Source organism: Lissotriton helveticus, chromosome 5_1, assembly GCF_964261635.1.
Source record: "Lissotriton helveticus chromosome 5_1, aLisHel1.1, whole genome shotgun sequence".
Taxonomy (NCBI): domain Eukaryota; kingdom Metazoa; phylum Chordata; class Amphibia; order Caudata; family Salamandridae; genus Lissotriton; species Lissotriton helveticus.
The window spans coordinates 161,920,793-161,945,693 of NC_136065.1; the positions used below are offsets into that span (position 1 = coordinate 161,920,793).

A 24,901-nucleotide genomic window follows, 5' to 3' on the forward strand; every position below is an offset into this window, starting at 1 on the left:
CCTTATCTGCTTACAACACAACCCCGGGAAAGGAACTGTGGTACCCCGGGGAGGGTTTGGGATCCCCGACCACCCCTTTGAGGTCCTCCAGATGGATTACATCCAATTAGAGAGGTGCCAAGGCTTGAAGTACGTATTAGTCATTGTATGTGCCTTCAGCAAATGGGTGGAAGCCTATCCGACCCGTGATAACACTGCCATGACTACTGCCAAAGTACTATTGAAGGAGTTTTTCCCTCGCTACGGCCTTTGTCGAATTTTATGGAGCGACAATGGCCCCCACTTCATAGCTGAAGTTATCCAACTTATCCTGAAGGGGTTGGGGGTCAAACAAAGGTTCCATGCGGTCTTTCACCCCCAATCCGCTGGCCTGGTTGAACGACACAACGCTACACTGAAACTGAAACTGTCAAAAATAGTGGCCACCACAGGACTTAAGTGGCCAGATGCCTTTCCACTGGCATTACTATCGATGCGCTCCACCCCCACTAAGCACCACTTGACCCCCTACGAAGTTGTGTTTGGACGGCCTATGAACCTCTGGACTGCCCCCAAACCAACCTCCATTCATGACGTCCCCGACGTCCTGCTGTCAGATTATTTGTACAAGTTAACTAAAACGTTGTCTGTCATTCATCAACAGGTGCAGCAGGCCATCCCCGATGCTTCCAGGGGTCCCGGTCACGATATCCAACCGGGCGACTATATTTTGATCCGGAACTTTCAACGAGCAAAGAGTCTGGAACCCCGGTGGACGGGCCCCTGGCAAGTACTGATCACCACTCGGACGGCTCTTCGAGTGGAGGGGAAGCACTGGCTGCACGCCCATCACTGCAAAAAGATTTCCTCGACCCTGGCCACGACAGACAACGTCAGCACCCAAGAAGAGCTCCTGAACAAAGACCGACCATCACTGAACTGCTATCCTGATACCGAGGCACTTGAACTTGCAAAACATTCTGATCCTACTGTGCCATCTCGAGAAGGGTATTTCCTGCGTCGAAAGGAAGGAGCTTCGGCTAAGTAGGCCACTGACTAAGTTAAAAATCTCAGAACGGTGACCCAAAGCAACCAAGGGTTACCTGGAGAGAAGCTAAACTAAGTCTGTGGTTCTGCCCACTACCGAGCACCTTGAAGATGAAGATGATGGAAGCGCCAGATAAGAAGATGATGGAAGCGCCAGATAAGAAGACGTCGAAAGCAACAGGAAATACCCACTATAGAAATCCAAAAACTGACAATTTGCACAAATCAAAGAAAATCGCCTTCTTCATTGTCTTCCTGTTCTGTCTCCTCCTCATGACTTCCTTCTGGATCCTGGAGGAAAGCACACCCGCTCACCAAATGTTGCCAACCACTGTCCAGCCAACCACCGTGAAAGAGCACCACCTGATCACCCTTTCACCTCAGCTTCGAGAAAGGCGTAGGGAATTCTGGAACAATTCCTTTGTACAACTGTTGCACCAGCACAACCTTGCTGCAAATGCCACCAACTGCTGGATCTGTGGGTTGCTCCCACATGCTACCGGACACTCCATCCCCTTTATTCCTTCACCTTTCTCAGTTCACGGCTCTTGCCTCGCCTGGTTGATCCTCATGCAAGAAAGCCACAAGGACAACGCCACTTCTGGTCAGACAGTGTCGCACTTCTACTATGGGTTCTGGCCGAACAACACAGGAAAACCCTTTTGTCCCGCAATTTCAGGTTCAACCTTCCTTACGAACATCCCTGCCAAAGAAAGGGTCGAAATGCAGGTGCTCCACAATCCAGCCAGATCCACCTTCTCCCACCTGCGGAAACAAACGGCTGCCACTCTGACTGCGGCCCTGTCTGTCATCAATGTCACAGGACTCGTATGCCTCGAAGGACAAGGAACGCAACTGGTGGGTCACAGTTCTTGCCGCATCACCAAAACATTGGCCTCAGCTGACCCCCCCTCCTTTGTTGCTTCCCCGAATATGTACTTTGTTTGTGGCACCAAAGCTTACACGTGGCTCCCAAAAGGCTGGAAGGGTACGTGCTACATCGCCTTCATTCTTCCTCCCACGTATGTGGCTCCAGCCAACCACCACCGGCAAAAGCGCGCTGGAGATGTTGAACAAGCCGACTCCACCGGAGCACAGTTCCTGGATGCAGCAAAGGGACTTGTTCCTCTGTGGGGACCAATGGCAAATAGCCGCGCAATCCGACACCTGACTCAGGCATTAGAAACAACCATTAACATCACCGCTGGCATCCTTGCTAACAACACGGCTGAGCTGCAGGCAGTCCGCCTTGTGGCTCTTCAAAACCGTCTTGTCCTAGATGTGGTTCTGGCCGACCGTGGAGGTGCATGCCGCATCATTGGCTCCAGCTGTTGCACCTACGTGCCAGATAACTCACCTTCAGTCTACAAAGCAATCGAACACCTCCACAGACTGTCCTCGGAGGTTCACCAGGAACAGGAAGGATGGTCGCTTGGAGGCTGGTTCTGGGACACTTTAAAGAACTGGGGATGGAGACTGTTCACGTTTTTGCTAATACCAATCATGATACTATGTGGGTGTTGTTTAGGTATTCAATGTTTACCATCTTTATGTGCACTCATTTCCAACTGTATGGGCCCAAAGACTTTGAACTTTAAACATGAGCACATGAGTCCCCTGTACGAAATAGAGGTGCGTGGTCTCATGGGGATTGATCCGAACTGACAAGCTGGCGAGACATGTTAAAGGGAGGACTGTGGAATTTTAGTTCGTGTATTGAACATCATCTACGCCATCTTGCAAACACCACGTTCATGCATACACGACAGCCATTTTAGGTACCATGGTCTCCCTGCTCACGATCGCCCCGTCAGCACACTTCCCTGACCTGGCAAGAGCCCCCCATGCACCCTGACTGCCCCCGCTCTCTCATGCACAAGTCATGAGCCCTCCCCTCCCATGACTCTGTCCCAGGGAATCGCACCCCGCGCCTGACCAACACCTCCTCTCCGTCCATGAATACCCCTCCTTTGATGACCCCTTCCACTGAGCCTGAACGTCAGCACGGACCGCTGGTCATCCTTTAGCCCGAGGATACAGTTTATTGCCCATTACTGTATGCACTCGCCTTTCCTGAAAGAAGCCACTATTGATCACGACCCTCCACCCCCAGAGATTCGATCAGGCGCACACATTCCAAAGGAATCAGGCGCACACATTCCAAAGGAATCGGCAGAACCCTCAGCTGCGTGATAGCCCCCTCCCAATCATATGAGGGGAAAGAGTCTCTACTGTTGTCATGTGTTGGAATGGGGTGGAACTGGGGGGTGCCGGGGATATCGTTCTGATGTCATTCTCATGCTCTACAATGTCCCTGTTGTAATAAAGGACGTTCACATGTCTTAAACCAGTGTATAAAAGACCAGGTCTCAGAGAGGTTGAGAGAGCACCTCGAGACGATACCTTGTTGTCCGATCTGACGTGTTCTACTCCGTCGGAATAAAACTTGTTTCCTGTCTTCCAGTCTCCAGCGCCTGCCTCTTTATTGAATAACTTCGTATGGTATTAGAGGCGTTTTACGCCGGGCAAATTTAACTTAGGAAACAACTACTGAAATCGCCTGACCATTGTAAATTGATCTTTATCACACGTCTCTGCAATAATGGCATTCGCTATTGTCTATAAATAGGTGATATTAATGTATAAAAGTGGTGTATACATGAATTTAAAATGGTGTTTGTTTTGAAATGTACTACTACCCGCACTGTGTGTGTCCTTGGAGCCCTTTGTGACATAGATTCATAGAAAAGCTGTTGTGAGCTGCACATCAGCGCATTGGTGAAACCATGTGGTGTGCAACCTGTTGATCCCCCCCCCCCCCCCCCAGTAACATGGACAATGTTTGGAGAGATGACCCCACATAATGATAAAACCTTGAACAAGCACGAGTCATGATGGAGAAGATGTCCGACTGTTCCTGGGTGCCTAGGCCGGACTGAGGGTTCACCTGGGGATGGATGTAGTGAAGAAGATCTCTTTATCCAAATGTCAAAGTGTAGAGGTGGAGCTGTAAAGAGCTGCTGAATCGGAGATATTCCGCTTTCAGTCTAAATTGAAAACATCAGGAAATCCACACAGATCAGGTAAAATCCACCATTGAATCTCCTGTATCTGTGAAATATGGTCAAGTTCTTAATACTCCCCGCCAAACCACAGAATGGGGCAAAGGGATGGGAGTTGTAGTAAGAAGTGTCAGAAAGAGGAGGGCAGAGAAGGGTACTTTAAGGAGGTGTTTATTACAGGTGATGAATGCTGGCAATCAAAGTCACTGTGAACAGAATGGTGCACGGCAGGCAAAGTTAGAGACAAAACAGGAAAAGTTTGCTTTTATTTCATTCATACAGTATGGATGAGCTTAAATTGAACACCTTTCCAATTCCATGGCCTATATGTGATCAGAAGTATGCTGGGCCACCCATAATCACACACCACCCCCTCCCCAAACCCACCCATTCCCAACAGTTTAAAAGGTCTTCTTGACAAAATGTTTGTTTTCTTTTTTCTTGGCTTGGTTTAAACCCATGCTTGGTTACACTGCCGAGGGAAATTGCCATCCCTCCACCTCCTTCAGCCTTCCAGGCAAATCCTTCTAGTGGCCTCTCCAACCCTGTACTGTAGCTGTGTTTCCACATCTCCTACTCTCTCTCCCCTCTCCATCCATCTAGACTACTACCCTCCGCCTCCACCCCTTTATGCTCAAGACGCATTTCAGCAGTGTCCGATGTCTGTCTGTGCCACGCCTGCCTACTGGACATCAATAGTGGCTTGTATGGGACACTGTAAATTGAGTTTCATATGTGGTCAGATTGATAGACCAAGACCCAGGACAATCCCAAATTGAAATTTAGCCAAAGAGGTGGATTGTATATTTCTTCAAAAAAGCCAAGAAGCAGCCTAGAAAAACACAGTGAGACCTGGAACTTCAGCCTAACTTCCCTAAAAGTAAGACCTCGCTCCTATAGAGTGTGTGGCTGATTGTGAAAAGTTCTGTTTGTGTTATATTGAAAGAGGCATGAAGATGACTCACCTTGCCTCTTGTGAAAGGCATCCCTTTTAACCCAGCAATTTGTTTTAAAGTCAGTTTTCATCTCCCCATGCAACCTAGTCAGGCTTCCTACACCATTTCAATGTGTATTTATTGTGACCACATATACGAGAGTGCACCACAATGTAAACGGCTTCTTCTCACCCAATGGCATGGTACTGATTCTATTGAACTTGAAAGAATGAAAAGCTTTAGAGGGTTCATTTCTAGTGCAGCCTCCACCTGTGCATCTCTGAAGCTGGTCCACCCTTACCAAAGTACGATGAAAGGTGCGTCTACTCGTTCCCCATTGCCACTCGCCCACTTCACCCAAAGGGGGTTTGCTGCATGCTAGCTCCTGCCTGGAAACTTCTCTGGATGGTTAGAAGCTGTGTCTTTCTTCTATTTCCGCAATAAACAACAAATTGACGGAAGGGAATGCTTGAGTTCAACTCAGCCACTTGGGCGTGCCTGTGGCCACACTCCATTCTATTGTGCTTCACCCACTGTGCCACTGCAGAGTCCAGCCATACGCAAATAAGTCTTGGCCCTGCTCATCCTGGGACAGTCCAGCCTGCACTGCAAAGCTAGGGTCCCTCTAGATGGGATAACAAGGGGCCTCTGACCAGGGTCGGCCTACCTGGGCCTCAGCAGAGGGGTGCAGCTCGAGGTATGATGAGTGAGCATGCGGCCCATATCTGGGAATACCACTTACTGGATCAAAATGGAAAGAATTGCACTAGTTTTAATGTTGTGGTGTTGCAAAGATGCAAGTTGGGTCGATTGTGAAGCTGCACCAAATGTATGCATACAGTTCTACACGGATGCACTGACTGTGATGACTTTTGTGACATGTGGAGGCATTTGAATGAGTGCTGGGGAGGCGGGGCGGTGAAGCCCGCTCTCCTCAGATGGAAGCCGGCCCCGCTTGCTGTTTCCTAACGAGTTCCTTCTTTATTTTTAGAATATGCCGAATGTTCGAGACCACGACGCTTCGGTCTATCTCCGTCTCCAGGGCGACGCTCTCTCCGTGGGTGGCTACGAGTCCAATCCCATATTCTGGGAAGAGGTGAGCGGGGCGCACTTGCTTTCTTTCCTACAGAAATAGACGCGAATGTTTCCAGGCGAAGGATTTTGGACAAAGCGGTACAAAAAGAAAACCATGCTGGCTTTGTTCATGGTGCTTCTCCTGAATTGAGAGAAAATCAGTTTTTACAAGCCGAAAAAAAACCCCGAGATGAGCAAAAAACAGTAATAAAATGGATAAATACAGAGGGAAATGTTAAAAAAATACTATGAAAATCAGGGCCACAGCCACAACTGCATGTCTGAGGGCTGCCTGGTAATGACTGGTGTTGTCTGCTCCCATTTTGCAGGTTCTCTGATGAATGAATGAGCAAATGCTCCCACAATGGTGTGAGATTATGGAAGTAGTCGGTTTATGGGAAAGGCAGGTGGTAGGCATGTGATGGAGGGAGGCAAGAGTTGTCCAGTGTGGGCCTAACATCTAACCCTAAACAAAAACAAGAACATAGAGCCAGCCCCTAGGTTACCTGGTTCTCACGCGCCCTTTAACCTCTTCCCTTGTGACAACTGCTTAGTCTTTTATGAACAAAGTTGATTGAAAACTCAGATGTGCTGCAGGTCTGAAAAGAGGAATTGATAACTGGGAATCTTTCTCAACTTGTAAAATTAGCATATTTGTTATGTTATGTTATGTTATGTTAATAACATTTATTAGGCGCAACAGCTGCCCCAGCAAAGGGGCGTCCTGGCGCCAGATCATGTACACAACACAACAGATCCGAGCTGAAAAGAGGAGAATTTCAGATCACAGGGAGAACAAGTGAGTTTTAATGGCCCGTCTAAAAAGAGTCAGACTATTAAGGGCGCGAATGTGCACAGGAAGGGAGTTCCACAGATCAGCCGCCAGAACACGGAAGGAACGACCTCCCATCCTGCTCAGCCTGAACCTAGGCTTACTCACCAAATGGAGTGATTCAGATCTGAGGGACCGCGAGGGGACATACGCCGAGATGAGGCCCACCAAGGCGGGGGGAGAGGAAAGCTTCAGAATCTTAAATGTCAGACAGAGAGCCTTGAATTTGATTCTCTGTCTGACCGGAAGCCAATGAAGAGAGGTCAGAACGGTCGAAACCGAGCAGCGTTGGAGTGAGTTTGGATAACATGTAAATATTGCAGAACTGAGGTCACAAGCAGAAACATCTGGATAGGATCCGCTGCTCCTAGGTTATGCCCATTACACTGCCACATGCATTGGTTTCAACAGTCTCCCATATTTGACCTCTCTAACTGACGTAAAAGATGAGGACCAATGAAGAGGTGCCGCACAATGGAGATTGAACCCCATCTTTTAAAAATGTTCCTGCGAGGAAATATGAAAATTAGTCAGACTTGAATGTATGTCGTTACAACGCATACATTTACAATGCATGCCTTTACAACGCAGTATTTACATTGCAACATCCTTTACAACACATTCTTTTACATTGCATGCCATGACTTCGCATTTTCAGAAACTACCTTTACAACGCATGCCATTACAATGCATACCATTACATCGCATTTAAAGTAAGTGTTGGATAGTATAGGGGTAATCATTACTATTATAACTCCAGTAGTGCAACAGTAGGGTAAGTGTTGGATAGCGTAGGGGTAAAAATTACTATTCTAACTCCAGTGAGCGGAACAGTAGGGTAAGTGTTAGATAGTGTAGGGGTAAAAATTACTATTCTAACTCTAGTGAGTGCAACAGTAGGGTAAGTGTTGGACAGTGTAAGGGTACTATGCATTGTAATGGTATACATTGTAATGACTTGCGATGTAATGCCTGCGTTGTAATGACCTGCGTTGTTGTGACATGCAATGTAATGGCTGTGTTGTAACGACATGCTATGTAAAGGATGTTGCAATGTGCTATACAAAGGTAGTGGGATGTAATGAATGCATTGTAAAGGTTGTTTCCCGTGAAACATATCTTCATTGTTGTGAATGCAAATGAGACCATTAATGACAAAAGAGTGAATCTTGATGGAGAAAACCAAAGCCACAAAGCAGATTTAAGATCTGGTCTGGGTCATGGAAAGTTTGATGCTCCCAAGCACTATGTCATGACAATCTTTAAATATTGATTCTTTATTTGCCTGAAGGTGAGTTGAAGACTCCTACTAAGGTTTACTTTATAAATTTGGATTTTCATATTCCTTTTGAGGGGCTTGTAAATCTTTCTGTGAGGAAATTTGGAATAGGAGGCTGGGGAAGAGAGGCGCAGGTACTGAAGAGCACTCTGATGCTTCCACAGCCTGATTGACAGCACAGTAGACAGAGGAGTGACACTTTAGGATACTAGTTGGGAAAGCCACGGTGGGAGATGAAAACAAAACTTCAGCTGACCTCGTGCAGTCTGTGCGACCGTTTTCTTCCAGAACAACCCATATCACCTTTGAGAATATGTGAGTGTACGGAGGGCGACAACGACTTTTGGAGTTTATTGGCAGCTGATTCACTGAGCATCTGCATGGGTGTGCCTGCATGTGCTTAGAAGCAAGAATGTTGGAGTGAATCTCAGTCATTTGTTTGAGGCAGTTACTGCCTGAGGATGGCCCTGAGGGGTACGCCAGTTGGACAGCCTTTGGTGCGGGGTTCCAACTTGGCCTCTCCAGTAAGAATGTATCCGACCTCATCTAGATTCCAATCACCCACCTGGACATGGCCTCTCTTCCCTCCACATTGAGCCCCGAGGAGTTCTCTATTCAGCATACTCCTGTGGCAGTGAGGGATCTTGAGGTTATAAGTGTATGTGAGGAAGAGAATGAAATTCCCAAGGGTTATGTCTATGTTGCTTGGCCAGGAACTTCTCGGCATTGCTTATTTTATACATTTTTATCAATTCCCTATTCTACCACCGGTGAGCTGATGCTTAAGGGTCTTCTTTTTGTCATGGATGTCGAATAGGAAACTGAGGGCCAGATGTAGGTAGGCAAATACCGGTCGGTAACGGCCGAAATTCGGTAATTTCGGCCGTTACCGACCGGTATTTGGAAAATGAGATGTAGGGCCACCTAAAATACAGATTCGGTAATTTTACAGATTCGGTAATTTTACACATTCTGTAAAATTACAGATTCTGTAAAATTACAGATTCTGTATTATGAGATGTAGGTAGCACTGTAATCAGTGCTACAGGGCTTTAAGAATTCGTTATTTACCACCAACTAGAAGTTGGTGGTAAATAATGAAATGCCTTGAAAAAGCATTTTTTTTCTTTTCAAACGCTGCCATTTTGCAGACATACATGCCCTTAGGGAATGAATGGCAATTACGGAATTGGTAAATACCGATTCGGTAATTACTGAATCTTACTGATTCGGTAATTTAAAAAGAGAAATTACCTACATCCCATTTACCTACTCTTAAATACCGAATCGGTATGATTCGGTATTTAAGAGTAGGTAAATCAAGATTACCTACATCTGGCCCTCAGTGGCTATAGCACACAGCCACCCTGGATACATTTCTTGTTCCTTGACCAGGTAACATATGGGAAGGCTCTATGCTCCAGTTTTTCTATAGGGTTAGAAGTTAGGACCAACCCAGGAAAAACCCCAGTCTGCCTTCATCACACATGAACCATTTGCCTTGATCTTGTGTAACCAGTGTCTTTGCCTGTAATATCCAAAATATGTCACAAGAAGTTTCCATTCAGGATTGGGCAAGAGAATAGGTGCTATATGGCATTCATATTTACCCCATGTTTGTCTGAAATCGTGTTAGGCTTGCAGTGCCTGATTTAGTTTAATCAGTGGCTCCTTCTTTGACATGAGTGATGCCCACTGTCTGCCCCAGCAACCAATTATGTCACTACATCTATCATATGCCGTCTAATTCCACAATTCATTTTGTTTGCAGGCTCTTCATGACATCCTTCTACTTTTCTTCTGTAATTAAATTGAAATTAAAGCAGCTTTAAAGCCAACATCTATTATCAGGTGGACACAAATTGAATTTTTCTATTTAGACATTAGGTAACATTGGGTAGAAGGAGGTGGGCTTGAAAGATGGAAAAGAAGACAACGAGGTGGTATTATAAACCTGAAAAACAGATAGATTTTTTTTTTATTTTACACAAGAGTATCCTTTTGAAAAGTACCTTTAGGTAATTGAGTTCCTCCTCGTGTGGTCCATTGTCTTTAATTTCCCAGAAAGTTTGGAATGTACATGGAAGAGTTATTGATGACACAAAAATTCGTGAAGGATGGCACGCTGTTTGAAGTGAAATAAAAAATGCTTTTTGCTACTATCAATCAATCAGGGAATTGTAAGCGCGCTACTCACTCATGAAGGTCTCAAGGTGCTGAGGGGGGAGGGAGGAGGGACGGACCTCAGATCTGTTTAGCTGAAGAGCCAGGTACTGAGGGTCTTACTGAAGGTGTTGAGGGTGTCAGGACCTCCACTCCTCAGGATCTGGATGATTCAATAAGGGGTCCATCTCCAGACATCCCCGAACTCTGAATTACTAGCACAGAGTTGAAAGGTTATCAGGTGAGGGAAAAAAAGGAAGGCCGGGGCAGCGGGAAAAACGGTGAACCTGTGGGAAGAAAGGCAGAGGGTCAGGGCACATGAAATAACACCCCCTACTCTCATTTAATTCTCACTAATGATATGATGCATACCTTAGCTACCAACCGGGTCAGCATATTCTAGAGGGATATCCACCACAATCAGAGCACTCACAAGATAGCACCTAATGCACACAGTAAGGCAGAAGTAATTACTCACAACTCTATAGGTATAGTTGTACTAGTATGGTGGTATATGGAACAGAGCTCACCGGTTCAAAATAAAAGCGATTGCATGTGATAACAATCAAGACAGACTTCAGGCCAGAAAACGAAAAGAGGACTAATTCTCAGGTTTCAAAACACCAAACAAAGTCAAGCTACTGGGCTTCCACGGTGTAGCATACCGCCGCCCTTTCTTTCCGGTTTGAAAACCACAAGAAACAGCTTTCAGAATTAGTACTCGGTTACGTCACCGTTACCAATTCGTGTTCGGAAATAATCCCCTGTAATTCCCCACTAATGCAGGCTTCCACGGTATTAGTACAACCGCCGCCTGATAAGAGGGGGTTTTACTTTTGGCTCGCGCCCTACTGCAATCGGGGTCCTGCGTAGCCCTTCCGATAATGAATCTGAGATGTCTGCTTCAAATGTCTGCCACCAAAAACAAATGCTGCTCGGTCCCCCCAGGAGAAACGGTTCCGTCACCGCGTCTCCCTTTGTCACTCTCCGGTCAGAAACAGAAATCACCAGGCAGACGGCTCAGTAAGCCTCCGCTTTTAGTTTCAACAAGATACGGTTTCCGCAACCCGTATTTCAATGCGTGTGTACTCACCACAGCCGTGGTAGTAATCAAAGGAACGAAACAGGAAAACATCCGCGTCCTCAGTCTCAGGAACTCTCCGAGCCGCGATGTCGATTCAGGAAACAGTATTACGCACACCAGTGTGCGCGACGGGCGCCTAGATAACCAGTACCTCTGCCCCAGCGCCTCATGGGATATGTAGTTTGATTGAGTAGGCGCGCTTCAGTGTATCTCGAGCGCTAATTCCTGACAGAGGGAGGGGGTGCGTCTGATATCTGCCAGTAGCTCGTTCCTGGTCTTGGCCTCATTGTGAGAGAAGGATCTTCTGCCTGCTCTGGCTTTGTGGGTGTGCAGGGTTTCGGCCAGTGCGAGGTTGGAAGATCAGAGGTTTCTTTTGGGTACGTGGAAGTTGATTCTGTCGTTGAGGTATTTGGGTCCGTTGTTGTGTAGGCATTTGTAGGCATGAATGAGGATTTTGAGAGTGACTCTTTTCTCCACGAGGAGCCAGTGGAAACTTCGTAGGGGTTGGCTGATGTGTTCGTGTCAGAGGATGCCGAGGACGAGTCTGGGAGCGATGTTCTGTATTGTCTGGAGTTTGCGGAGTAGGGACTTGTTGATGCTGTCATAGAGTGCGTTTCCTTAGTCCAGTCTGCTGCGTAGATGACTATCTTCCTTGACTGAGGCTGCGAGGGGGGGCATGTAGATGTTGAAGAGGGTGGGGCTCAGTGATGAACCCTGTGGAACTCCGCAGGGGATTTTTGTGGGGTCAGAGAGGAAGGGTGGGAATCTGATCCTTTGGCTTCTTCCGGTGAGGAATGATTGGAACCAGTCCAGGGCTGTTACTTGTATACTTGCGTCGTGTAGTCTAGCGACTAGTGTGCGGTGGGAGACAGTGTCGATGGCCGCTAATAGGTTGAGTAGGATGAGGGCTGTGGAGTGACCTTGGTCCAGGCGGATGCGGATGTCATCTGTGGCGGCAAGTAGGGCGGTGTCTGTGCTGTGGTCGCTTCGGAATCCGGATTGGAACGGGTCGAGGAGGGCGTTCTTTTCAATGAATCATGTCAGTTTTCTGTTTATTGTTTTCTTTGCAACTTTGGCTGCAAAGGGGAGCGGCAAGATGGGCCAATAGTTCTTGAGGTCGGTGGGGTCAGCTGTGGGCTTCTTGAGCAGGGGTCTGACTTCTGCTTGCTTCCAGTCATCCGAGAAGGTGCCTGTTTTAAAGGTGGTGTTGATGGTGCGTTGTAGTTTGGGTACGATGGCGGCTGTGGCTCTGTGGTAGATGTGAGGAGGGGGGCAGGGGTCGGTGGGGGCCCCCGAGTGGATACCTAGAGAGTTGGCCACTCAGGGTTCTCCCAATATAGGTTACGTGTAGGAAAAAAACAGTTTACCAAATGCCACCCAATGATATCTAACGATGCAGCAGCCTTGTTATCTTATTTTAGTCATCTGCATGCAATAGTGGATAAGCAGGCAATATGCTGACTGTTGTCCTCATTCACAAGGCTATGTCTGAAATCTCATTGTGATTCCATCCACTTCAGTTTTGAGGTATGAAGGGGTGACAAGTTCACCCAGTGAAGCTCATGTCCATGTTACAAATGGACACATTGGCTGGTAAACAGTCAGCTCTATGTGCTCCAATCCAAAGCTAGAGGTGTGATTGGTTGTGAGAGACTTAGCCCCTCAAATCTACCATGTTTGGCAGAAGTGCTTTGTTATTAGAAACCTGGTATGGCAGCACGACAAAGTGGCACAGTGACCAAATCGGGTACCACAATGTGCCCATCCCAATCCTAGGACATGGGATATGGAGCTCTTTTCTTAAGTTTTTGTAATTATTGATACAGGCAAGCAGGAACCCACCTTGATCATCTTTCCTCCTGGTGGTGGTCTTAGAAGATAAAGTCTGAAATTGGAGTAAGCAGGACACATTCTTTACTTACATTTCTTTTGATGATATTGATTCTCCAATCGTGTGAGCTAAGCCTTGGAGGTCTGCTGTGATATGTAGATCATTCTGAATCTCTATGATGCACATTTCATGGAATATCTTGAATAGTTTGTTTGCTGGCATTAGACCTGCACCATTTGATCACTGTAGCAGGTTGTAACCCCTCATCAGGATTTTGAATATATTTGTTCTGCACTACATATGTTAGTTTCCAGCTGCTTATCCTCAATTTTGTTTGGTTCTAAAAATAGGGCCAACAAGACCTGCAAAATACTGTCCACTGTACATGGTCCAGGAAGTCCTTCCCATTACTGCATGTTGATGACCAGTGAAAACTGCACTTTGTGACTGCTCTCCAAATACCAACAAGGTCAGCAGAATAGGGCCAGGCAAGCACTTGTGTTAACAGCAGTGAAATATGGACTCTATAGTTAGCCATACAAATATGCATAAGGGCCAATAAACTGTACTGGCAGCCATCTTCCTGCGCAGTGTCCAGTGAAGCTTTTTGCGTACGGCCTGTGACCTCTTCAGAGCTGTCCGGCAACCCTTTGCACATGGCTCCGCAAGGAATGTATAGTACTGGCTGTAACGGATCTGTACAACAGACAGTGAGCCCTGCACAGAATTTACTCATAATGCACAGATGTGAGCATCCTGTGAGAGAAGGTCTTCACCGTTCTGCCTGCAATGCATCTGCGCAAGGTCCAGAGAAGCCTGCATTGTACAGCCTGCCGTCTTTACTCTATTGCGTGTCATCCACATGAGTAGGGCCAAGCACAGCCTGCCTGCCAAGAATAGGTGCAGTGATGACTGTACAGAATTAGTTGCAATGCATATGTAGAGCACCATGGTTCAGTAAACCTGGTCTTTAGTGCTCCCTTGTTATATATCAGACATGCACATTTATGATACTCCACTGCACTTCATTTTAATTGACCAACCATGTAGTCTGGAAACGTCATGTAATGCCTGGTAGTGTTGTAAAATGTTGGGAAATCCCAATCCCTCTCCTATGAGGCTGCAATCACTCTGTATTTAGTGATTCTCAGGTGTTCCCTGCCCGATGAAATTCTCTATGACTTACTGTAGTTGCTTGAGTAAAGAGGTATGGAGTGTCATATGGCCGTTAGGGTCATTGTCGACATTGCTAAGTTAACATGAGCTCTGCTGCCATGATGCTGCTTTTTTTTTTTTTTAAAGTTCTTTTTATTGTTGCATCAGAAGGATCATATACAGAAATAAGGTCACACGGTAGAGCGTCAACATTCCGCTCCCGCCGCCTGTCATGCAACTTTTCTGTTGTTATTGAATATTGCACCCTTATAATGAACTTATTGACTCTTGTACCAGCAACAGAAATAAAACACACAAACCGAAAAACCGAAGAACCCCCCCAAGCAGCAGTTCACCACCCCCGGCTTTCCCTCCTCCCTCGCTCCCGTCCCCCCCATCCATCTGCTGTGTTGCTCCCGGAAAATCCAGAGTCTTGAGCCGGGCATCTACAGTATATATACATTGTTCAGTAAGTTCCAACTTACACGGTATCTCGTCCAGGGTCCCATTGACCTCATACGTTCTGTTCGTATTGACTCATTCTAGACCATGGTAGTGTCTCCATTTAGCCCATATTTTCCGGAATTTTTTGGGGCAACCTCTTGCTTTATAAGTCACTCTCTCCACCGCCATGTACAAATCTAGCCCTCTCCTCCATTCCTCCAGGTCTGGCTTTCCGGGCGCCCCCCAGAGTTGTGCTATGTCCCTTTTTGCCACCACCAAAGCCAGCAACAAAAAGATTAGCAGGGGGCGGGTGAGATCTACGTCTGTGGTCATGCCCAGGAGCGCCAATCTAGGATCCCGCGGGATGTCCACCCCCAGTACCTTGCCTAGTTCCATGAACACAGCTTGCCAGTATTCTTGAATAACTGCACATCCCCAGATTGTATGAAAGAAATCGCCCGTGTGTTGGTGACATCTAAGGCATGCTGTGTCGGCAATCCTACCTATTTTAAAGAGCCTCACCCTGTCGAAGTAAACTCGGTGGAGCACCTTAAATTGTATGAGACGGAGTCTCGACTTTATTGCCACCTCACGAGGATGCATGAGAGCAAGTTCCCAGTCCAGATCCTCCATGGTTCCCACGTCAGTCTCCCACTTGTCCCGGAGGGCCTGTAGGTCACCTAGCATATTATTCGTCAGGGTCCTGTATGTCAGTGATACCGCCCCCCGCATCTGCTCCTCTAGCAATCTGACCTCCAGTGGTGCATATTCTGGGATGTCTGTAAGTGCAATGTGTTGTGCCCTCCATGCATGTTGCAGTTGAACGTATTTGTAGTATTGGGTGTTGTGTAGGCCAAATTCATCTTTGAGCGCCTGAAAAGTTTTCAATTCCCCCCTTGCTATCACGTCTCCCACAGTGGAGATGCCAATGTCATCCCATCTGCTGAAGCCTTTCAGCTTGTTGAGCTCCCCCAGCCACTGACAGCACCATAGCGGCGTCTGGCGGGTGGGCCTCTTGTCCCACCCCATTCTTGTTGTCGCTCTACGCCACGCCGACAACGTAATTCTGGTGGCAGGGAGGAGCTGTTGACCCCCTTTCCCTCCATAGAGGAAGTGTAGTATAGTTGTGTTTGACCACTTAGATCTCTCCAGTGCATATGTAGGGTGGTCGGCTGCTGCGTGGAGCCACTCATTGATGGGAGCGAGGTGTTCCGCCCAGTAGTAGGCCTCCAGGTTAGGAAGTGAAATCCCCCCACTATATTGGTGTCGTTGCAATGTGGCGAGAGCCACTCTTGGCTGTTTCCCCAGCCACAGGAAGGTGCGGAGATCTGCATGTATTTTGTTCATGATCGTACTCGGCAGGGGATAGTACTCGTTTTGGAGCGCATCGAGAAACTTGGGCAATAGGACCATTTTATATAGGGCGGCGCGACCCAGTATAGTGAGCGGGAGCTGTCTCCATCTGTCCATCTCTGCCTTCGCACCCACCATTATTCGGTGTATATTGTCAGTGAAGGAGCGGTCCCTATCTAGGGTTATGAAAATCCCCAAGTACTGGAAGCCTTCTTTAGTATGTATAAGTAACTCTGGCAGACACTCCCTCCTCTCATTGCCTTGTGGATCATAGAGGACCGATTTGTGCCAATTTATCGCGTGTCCTGCCATCGCCCCAAAGTCGCCCAGCTCTCTGAACAGTGCCGGGATTGTCCTATCTGGGTCAGTCACGAACAATAATACGTCATCAGCATACAGGGATATTTTTTCCTGTGTCGCGTCTGATCCTCCCCAAGTAAAGCCTTTAATGTCTCGATTATGCCGGATTCGTAACGCTAGAATTTCAATTGTAAGTGTAAATAAAAGAGGGGACAGTGGGCATCCCTGACGGGTCCCCCTCCCAATCGGAAACTCGCGGGACAGTCGCCCATTGATCCGTACTCGTGCCCTCGGGTCTGAGTACAGGAGCCGAACCCATTGCAAGTATTTGGGTCCAAATCCAAACCGTCGGAGCGTCTCCATTAGGAAAGGCCAGTGGACTGCGTCAAACGCTTTCTCCGCATCCAGGGAGAGGAACCAGTGGGGTTCACTCCTCCCACGGACCTCCTGAATCCAATTGTGAGTGCGGCGGAGATTGAGTTTGGTTGCCCTGTCCGGCAGGAAGCCGGACTGGTCCATATGTACCAGTTCTGTGATGACCTGTCTCAGTCGCCTCGCTAGGATGGTGGCCAGAATTTTTGTTTCTATGTTCAGGAGGGAGATTGGGCGGTAAGAGTAACAGTCATCCCTCGGCTTACCCTCTTTGTATATCGGGACAATAGTGGCTAAGGCTAAATCTGGGGGGAGGCTCCCTGTCTGATACGAGTCTGTGAAGAGGGCCTTCAAATGTCGTTGCAACAGATCCGTTGTCCGTTTGAAAAACTCCGCCGGGAAACCGTTGGGTCCCGGAGTTTTCCCCGGTTTCAGCGCTGTTGCGGCTTCCGCTATTTCCTCTAGCGTCATGTCTGCCTCAAGGGCAGCGTTGGCCTCTGTGGACAAGGTCGGCATCTCCATATCGCATAAGTATCGCTGTGCGTCCTCACAGTCCCCTAAATCTCTGGCCCTATAGAAGTCCTCATAGTAGGTCGCAAAAATGTCCGCTATGGCCACATCCGAGGACACCCGCCTGTTCCCAGTTAACTTGATCTGATCCACCCACCGGGTCGCTCGTTCCCTCCTGCTCAACCAGGCTAAAAGTTTCCCGGATTTGTCACCTACATCATATAGTCGGTTGAGTGTTGCCAGTGCCTGAGTGCGCGCCTCGTCCGTGACTAGCTCCCTGTAGTGTCTCTGAGTGTCTAGCAGCTTCCTAAGGCGTGTCTCCCCCTTCTGTTGGTGGTATTCTGCTTCTAGAGTCAGGATGGTCGCCTCCTCGTTCGCTATCGTCCCATGACGTTTCCGCCTGACCTTCCCCAACCTGCTCTGAATGCGGTCCCTTAACACTGGTTTCATAGCTTCCCATAGGGTAGCCCCTGATTGAACCGATCCCTCATTTTCGGCTATGTAGACCCGTATGTCCGCTCGTAAGCCCCACAGAATTTCTGGCGTTTGAATGTCCCACGGCGCTAGTCGCCATTGCGCCTGACTTCCCCCTCTCTCGCGCCCTAGGTGTATAAATAGAAATCCCTCTTGCCTTATATTCCGCTAGATCTCCCGCCGAGATCTCCTGCCTGGATGTAAAGATATAATCTAGTCTGGAAAAGACTTTGTGGGCCCCTGAGTAGAATGAATATGTTTCTTGTGTTGGATGGAGCCATCTCCATACATCGGTGAGGCCGATAGTGGTCATTTGTCGCGCTAGGGCGGTTGTAGTTCCTATAGTGTGGGGTGACCCCGATCTATCCTGGGATGTGCACATTACATCGTTAAAGTCTCCCCCTACAATCTGAGTCGTGTCGGCCGTGTCCAGCAGGATATTCATGACAGCCTTCAGTGTGCGTGGCTGTAGCTTAGGTGGGGCGTATACAGATATTATCGTGAATTTACGTCTCCGCCACAGTCCCTGGACTCCCGCATATGTGCCCTGCGGGTCTAACCAAGTGTGTGTAGCCGTGAATGGTGCTGCTTTTTTGATTAGAACTGCGGCTCCCCTGGAGCCCATCGTGTAACCTGCGTGTGCTAAGGCCACATATCGTCCACGCGCTATGAACGCGCAGTGGTTGCCCCTAAGGTGGGTCTCTTGGAGGAGAATGATGTCAGGCGCCAATCGTTTGAGATAAGCGTTGACCAAACTTCTCTTGATTTTATATCCCAGGCCATTCACGTTCCACGTTAACACCGTGACCCCAGCGCCACCCCTGTGTGGATTATCTAGTGTATCTGCCATTGCATGACCCAGTGCCTACCTGGTGAGGGACCCCGGGGACGGGACGTAGCCAAGAATGGGATGGCATTTCTCTGCTGCTTCTCAACTAACTCCCTCCCCCCCCATCCCCCCAAAACCCCAACTTGATGCAATCCCAGTACCAAACCCCCCCCCCCACTCCCCTCCCCACCTCCCTCCCCACCTCCTTCCCCTTCCAGCTGCGTCCCAACCTGGGACCAAACTATCCACGGGAGTAGGTCAGTCGCCCTCCCACACATCCCTCCCCACACTAAACAATAACTAGTTCTAAGAAACTCAAGAGAAAAAGAACAGTAGGGGGTGTGCCAACTTGCTTGCTCCGTTGCGCCGAGCCGCTATCGTCCCCGAGCTTTGTGCACCCATAGTCACGAATGTGAGTCTTGTGTTTCCATGGTCGGGCCCTGACCCGAGGAGTCCTGTTCCGTCTGGTATATTTCTTTGACCAGCGGGTGCATCGAGTCGCCCAAGAGTTCTTCCTCCTCCCCTCCGGATGTGGGGCCCTCCGACTCCTCCATGTCGTCGCCTTCGGAGCGGATTCCCTTCCTCAGGCAACTGAACCTCGAGCCCGCATCAGAGACATTGCCTGGGGACTCCGATCTGCCTTCTCTCTTGTCCGCCGTGCCTCGGGTTCTGTATGGTGTTGCCGTTGACTTCTGTTGCGTCCTCCGTGATCTCCGCCGCTGCGGTTTCGGCAGCTCCCATCTCGGCCGTTCCCTTACCGACCTGTCCAGTGCCTCTCGGCCAGCTGCTTCCCTGCTATTCAAGATGGGACGTTCCTCGAGCCATTGCCACGCGTCGTCCGGGTGTGCAAAAAAGGTGGATTTATCCTTGTATATTACCTTGAGTTTGGCGGGAAAGAGGAGCATATATTTGATGTTTAGAGACCGCAACTTCGCCTTTACAGAGTCAAACGAGCGGCGTTGTTTTGAGACTTCCTGGCTGTAATCTGGAAAGATCATTATAGTATTGTTCTCCAAGCGGATCTCTCCCAAGGCTCTGGCTTCCCGTAGGACCAGGTCTCGGTCCGCAAAGTTCAGGAAGCGTGCTATGACTGGTCTTGGTCTCGCACCCTCCGGTGGCTTGGCCAGTAGCGCCCTGTGCGCCCTCTCAATTATGAAGCATGGGGAGAACTGCGCAGTCGGGAAAGTAGTTTTCAGCCAAGCTAGGAGGAAGGCGGACATGTCCTTGCCCTCAATCCCTTCTCTAAATCCTACAAAGCGGAGGTTGTTGTGCCTTGACCTATTCTCCGCGTCATCCACTTTCCACTGCAGTTGACGGTGGGAGGCCTGTAGTTCCGCCATGTCCTTCTTGAGTGTAGTGATCGACTCCTCGTCTTCCTTCAATTTAGCTTCCGTCGCCGTCACTCTTTCGGCTAGGTTTCGAAAATCCTGCCGCAGTATTGTCACCTCAGACCCTACCTCTCCGATCTTAGCCTCCAGGGCGGAGCGCGATGCCTGGATGTCCGTCCTGGACGCCTGGATGGCCTCCATTAGCATGGCCGTGTCGTTGCGTGAGCCAGGCTGTATGGACTGGTGGTCCGCCATCGTCCGTGGTGCTGCGAAGTTGTCCATGGGGCCCTGCCGCGTGACCTTGGGCGCCGGGTCTTTCTTCCCCATTTCCACACAGTCTGTAGGCCCGGGGTTATCTGTCGTCACAGATGTAGGGGGGCCACTGCAGAGGTTACAGACAGTAGTAGCGGCCTCCGGTATCACAGTCTTGCGGGTCTCCCCCGCAGTCTCCCAGGGGCCCCCTCCGCCTCAGCTGTTGTCTCCTTTAGATACGCCGGTCTGCCGAGGTGGGCACCGACCTGCCCTGAAGCTCCGCACCTCACACTCCGGGCGGCAGGTCTAGCAGAAGCTCTCGCCCCCGCAGGCCAGGCCCTCGCGGTCTACAGGACACCTCCTCCGCTACGGTGTCCCGGTGTCTAGCTCCCGGGGCCCTCGGATCGCTCCGCCGCCATGTTGGTATAGGCTGATGTCACGAGGGAGTTCGCCACTGCTCCGTAGATTTTGTGGAGTCGGCCCCCCGCTCCACTGCCCTCACTGCACCCACGCTGTGTCTCTCAGGCGGTTACCAGGTCCGCCGAGTTCCGGGGGGGGGCAGCCGTGGGGTCCCGTCGTTTCCAGCCGTCTCACACTCCGCCGGCCGCCATCTTGGTAAAGGCGGCCGGCCGTCCGCGATCACCTCGAGCTGTCGCCGTCCACCCGCCACGAGTGGCCAACTTCACCTGGGGGCAAGGCGGGTCGCGGGACCTCCGGCAGTTGAGCGTCGGGCAGCCGAAACCCCGGTAGGGGCTCTAGGAGCTCAGGAGTCCTCCGCGCCTCGCGGTCGCCATCATTGCCGCCGGGTGTCCGCTACGGTCGGCTTTGCACACGGGTTCCCCAGGAAAGCAGGCGTGTGCCGTCTATGCGGCGCTTCATCTAGGTGCCACGGTGTTTTATCGTTTTTCCGGTGCCTTTTCGAGCTTGTGTAGGATGGTATACGACGGATTACTGGGCAGCTCGGCCGGAGCTCCGGCAGAGCACGTCTAGTCGGCCATGCTGCTGGCCACGCCCCCCATGATGCTGCTTTTGTACACATTACTACATGACTTTATTTTGCAAGACTGTTTGTGCTTTGCACATGAACCATCTGCTTTCTGTGTTCACTGCCTCTTCCTGGAGTTAAGTCTGAAAATGGAGTGCAAGGTTGATAAACAATGCCCCTTGTTGTTCTGCCCTAGTCAGTCCCTAGCATTTAGACAAAACATACTACACAGCTGCGGCTGCTGGAAACTCATGCTTTGATGTTACGGGGATGCATGTTGGTTTAACACTTACTTGGAGAGGGACCTTTCCAGAGAGAAGAACTATGATGGTCCTATGATGTTAAGCTATCATCTAGGCACTACGGTATGGGGTTTGCTGACAAAGCCCAGAGATCTTCCTTTATATAATAAAACATCTTCTTTCCAAAGGGAGGGTGGTTAGGCCTTATAGTTATCCACTGTCTGTATATGATGGCATCCCCCTTCATAGTCTATGGACTTGTTACAATGCTAACTGTTTTAGGTTTATGCGTTTTGCTGCTGGTAGTGGCTCTTATACTGCATTATAGAGCACTATAGTTAAAATAAACATTTTGAACTATAACAGTGACGCTGTCAATTCTTATTGTGGACAAGTATGAGTGATTGAGCGAAAGGGTAAGTCTTTCTCTTCCTTTTACCCGTATTTGTGCTGATGCACATAGGTTGCTATTCTCTTTTATTGATTATGGTGGTATTCATATTGGCTCCTAACCGAGCTCCAGTTACTGCTTATTTGGCTCAACATGGAGTCCCTAATGCTGGTGCTGCTCTTATTTCTGTTGTAGAGGTGGATGCGGCTCACCGATTCGAGGTATTTTATTTGTGGGTCATCTTACTGGCAGTGGATGGAACTGATATTTTCTTTCACAAATATACTGCCACTGCGCCTCCGTGGGATTATCGACCTTATTGAACTCCTGAAGTTCCGTTAACAGCTTGGCAACAAACCATACGGTTTAATAGCACTCTTCCACACACTTTGACAGCGGTCCATTTAGGCTCCTTATCGATGATGGGGCACATGACCTGTTTTGGCTGGGTATACACCACATCCAAATTATCTAAATGTTACTGTTGCAGAGCTACCCATATTACATACTTCTTTAATATGTGTACATAGAGCTGTTATATAGTTCATGTTGCTCAACATATAGGTGGGACCACCTGGAGTTGCTGCACAACCACCGGGACCCAGTGGTATAGTTATCAACCCTGTCATGATTAATTCAGTGATGGACAATCGTCCACAAAATAAAGACAAACTTCCTTATTGGCAAGCTGAAAAACTTTGGACAACTCAAAGCTGTTTTTCCAAATGCCACACCTGTGGAGAAACACGGGATCCTGACCATGAGTTTACCTAAGGGACTTGTTCCTGAGTTCGTTGATTGTAACACTTGGGGTAGAGTGTTTGCAGTGGTATATTTAATGTGTTTAGGCATTCCCTCCATGACCATTCTCCCTTTTGTGATAAAACGTGTTCAGGATGAGCATGGGGTCGAGGCGGTCCTGGAGTTGGGGATGAGACTGGTGGGTGTGTTCAATATTGTTTGCGATATGATCCTAGGGAGATTCTGTAAGCTTACAAGTGGCACAATGCTTGGAGGCTGTTGCTGACTCAGACAAACAGCCCAAATTGCCTAAGATTATTGCTAAAGCTAATAAATCTTTAGGGGGCAATAGTCTGAGAATTAAGCCTTTTACTCCAACTCAAACACAACCTCAACAAAAAGCCCAAACTGATAAGGATGTGCGACCGTTCTTTCCTAAAAATAACTGAAAAAATAAAAAACAGGGGCAGCAACAACCGAAGCAAGGTTTGCGTGCTGCTTCACCGACACCTGATTCTTCTGAGCGAATTTATGATTTGCATGATCGCCCAAAAATTACATCTCCTGATAGATTTCAAGTCCCTGATCAGCGCTCTCCTCGTTCCTTACAGGATACATCAGACTCTCGAGTCGGTGGTGGGGAGCGCCAGGATCACGACAAAGGTGTGACCACTCAACATGAACGGTATCCACCTCACCAGTTTGATGTGAAGGCCAAACAAGAGGGACTGCCTCATTTCAGACCCCTGTATCAAAAGAAGAAAGGTGAGGATGCTACTCCTAGACTGGAGATGAGCAGTGACTCTGCTCGACAGCTTAGCGGAGGTTACCATAGTGCGGGAGGCACTGCGTCCCTGTCTGGAGGCGAGAGCATCTGATACATTTATTACAGTAGAAACAGCAGTTACTCGAGTTGCTCCCCTGGATAGATTCTATTAAATATTCCTCCAAATTGAGGATGATATAAAGCGTACAGTTATGGCAGTTTTCTGGGAAAATATCACTTCTTCATATGACATTTTGTTGGCGGAGGCAGATTGGTGTCCATCATTTGTTTTTGCCGCTTCTAGAGGGGAAGACGTGATACTTCCAAGTTTTTCAACATACTTCCCTGAGGAGGCTAAACGGGCATATGTATCGGAGTGGGCATTGGCCCTTGCCCAGGCAGTGTACCATAAGTAAGTGGGCTGTTTTAAGAGATTCACCGGCACACGAGATTTCATTACGGTCTATGCCGCAGCCACAACTGCAATATCCAATCAGGCAGGAAGCTAAAGCTCCTGTTTGTGACATTCTGACCCAATTGGAATATCAAGGTGTAATTGAATCCTGATGAATAATCCTCTTTTTCCGGTATCGAAACCGGATGGTTCATGTCCTATTGTGTTTGATTATAGAAATTTGAATAGTCCTTGTCGTACGTTTGCAGTACAGATCACACAAAGCTCTGCGTTAGTCAACAGTATTATCCGTAAAAATACAAAACACTGGATATATTCAATGGTTTCTACAGTCGCAACCTGGCTCCTGAGAGCCGTGACTTGACAGCATTTACTGCCACTGGAAATCAAACAAAGTTTACGCTTTTGCCTCTGGGGTATAAGAACAGCCACGGGCCTATGCTGCACATGTTGTGTCTTTGTTACACAGCATCGACCCGGATGCATTCTTGTACATAGATTATATTTATCTGACGGATGACAAAATGATACCTCATCTAGTCCCAGTCAACAGTTGTTTGCTGACTATGGTTACAAATTTAATTTTGATAAATCACACATCGCTTGTTTGGTTGTGCTCTTTTTGGGCTACAAGCTCAATAATGAAGGTATTGGGTCATCCCCCACTTTCTGGCGAAATGTCTACAATTGCAATCTCTGTCTACACTGAAGAAGCTTCAGTCTTTGCTGGGATTTTTGAATTTCGGGAGGACATACATTCCTAATTATGCCCAGCGTATCAAACCGCTCTATGCCTTGATACAACCTACATTTACTTCTGCCTGCTGGCTTCCGTAATATACCTCTATTCTACTTTCTTTGCAGTCTGTTCTGCTAGAGACTAACTTCTTGTTGATGCGTGATAATTCTACGAACCTGGTCATCCGTATTGTACCGGAAATGGTGGGTTTCACATATTTAACGTTCAACGAAGGTGACACAGTACCTATTGCATAGATATCACATTTGTACACAGCAGCGGAAATGCGCTTTTCGAATGTTGAAAAGATTTTGGCTGC

General features: G+C 48.4%; 1 protein-coding gene across 1 annotated transcript in view; it reads left to right on the forward strand.

Annotated features, from left to right (window-relative positions):
- Window positions 1–24,901, forward strand: part of SARDH (sarcosine dehydrogenase) — a 741,717-nt gene that overhangs the window by 137,373 nt on the left and 579,443 nt on the right. Inside the window, exon 7 of the mRNA XM_078641957.1 lies at window positions 6,015–6,119. Within this exon, the coding sequence (XP_078498083.1) occupies window positions 6,015–6,119 (105 nt within the window). The remainder of the gene's footprint in view (window positions 1–6,014; window positions 6,120–24,901) is intronic.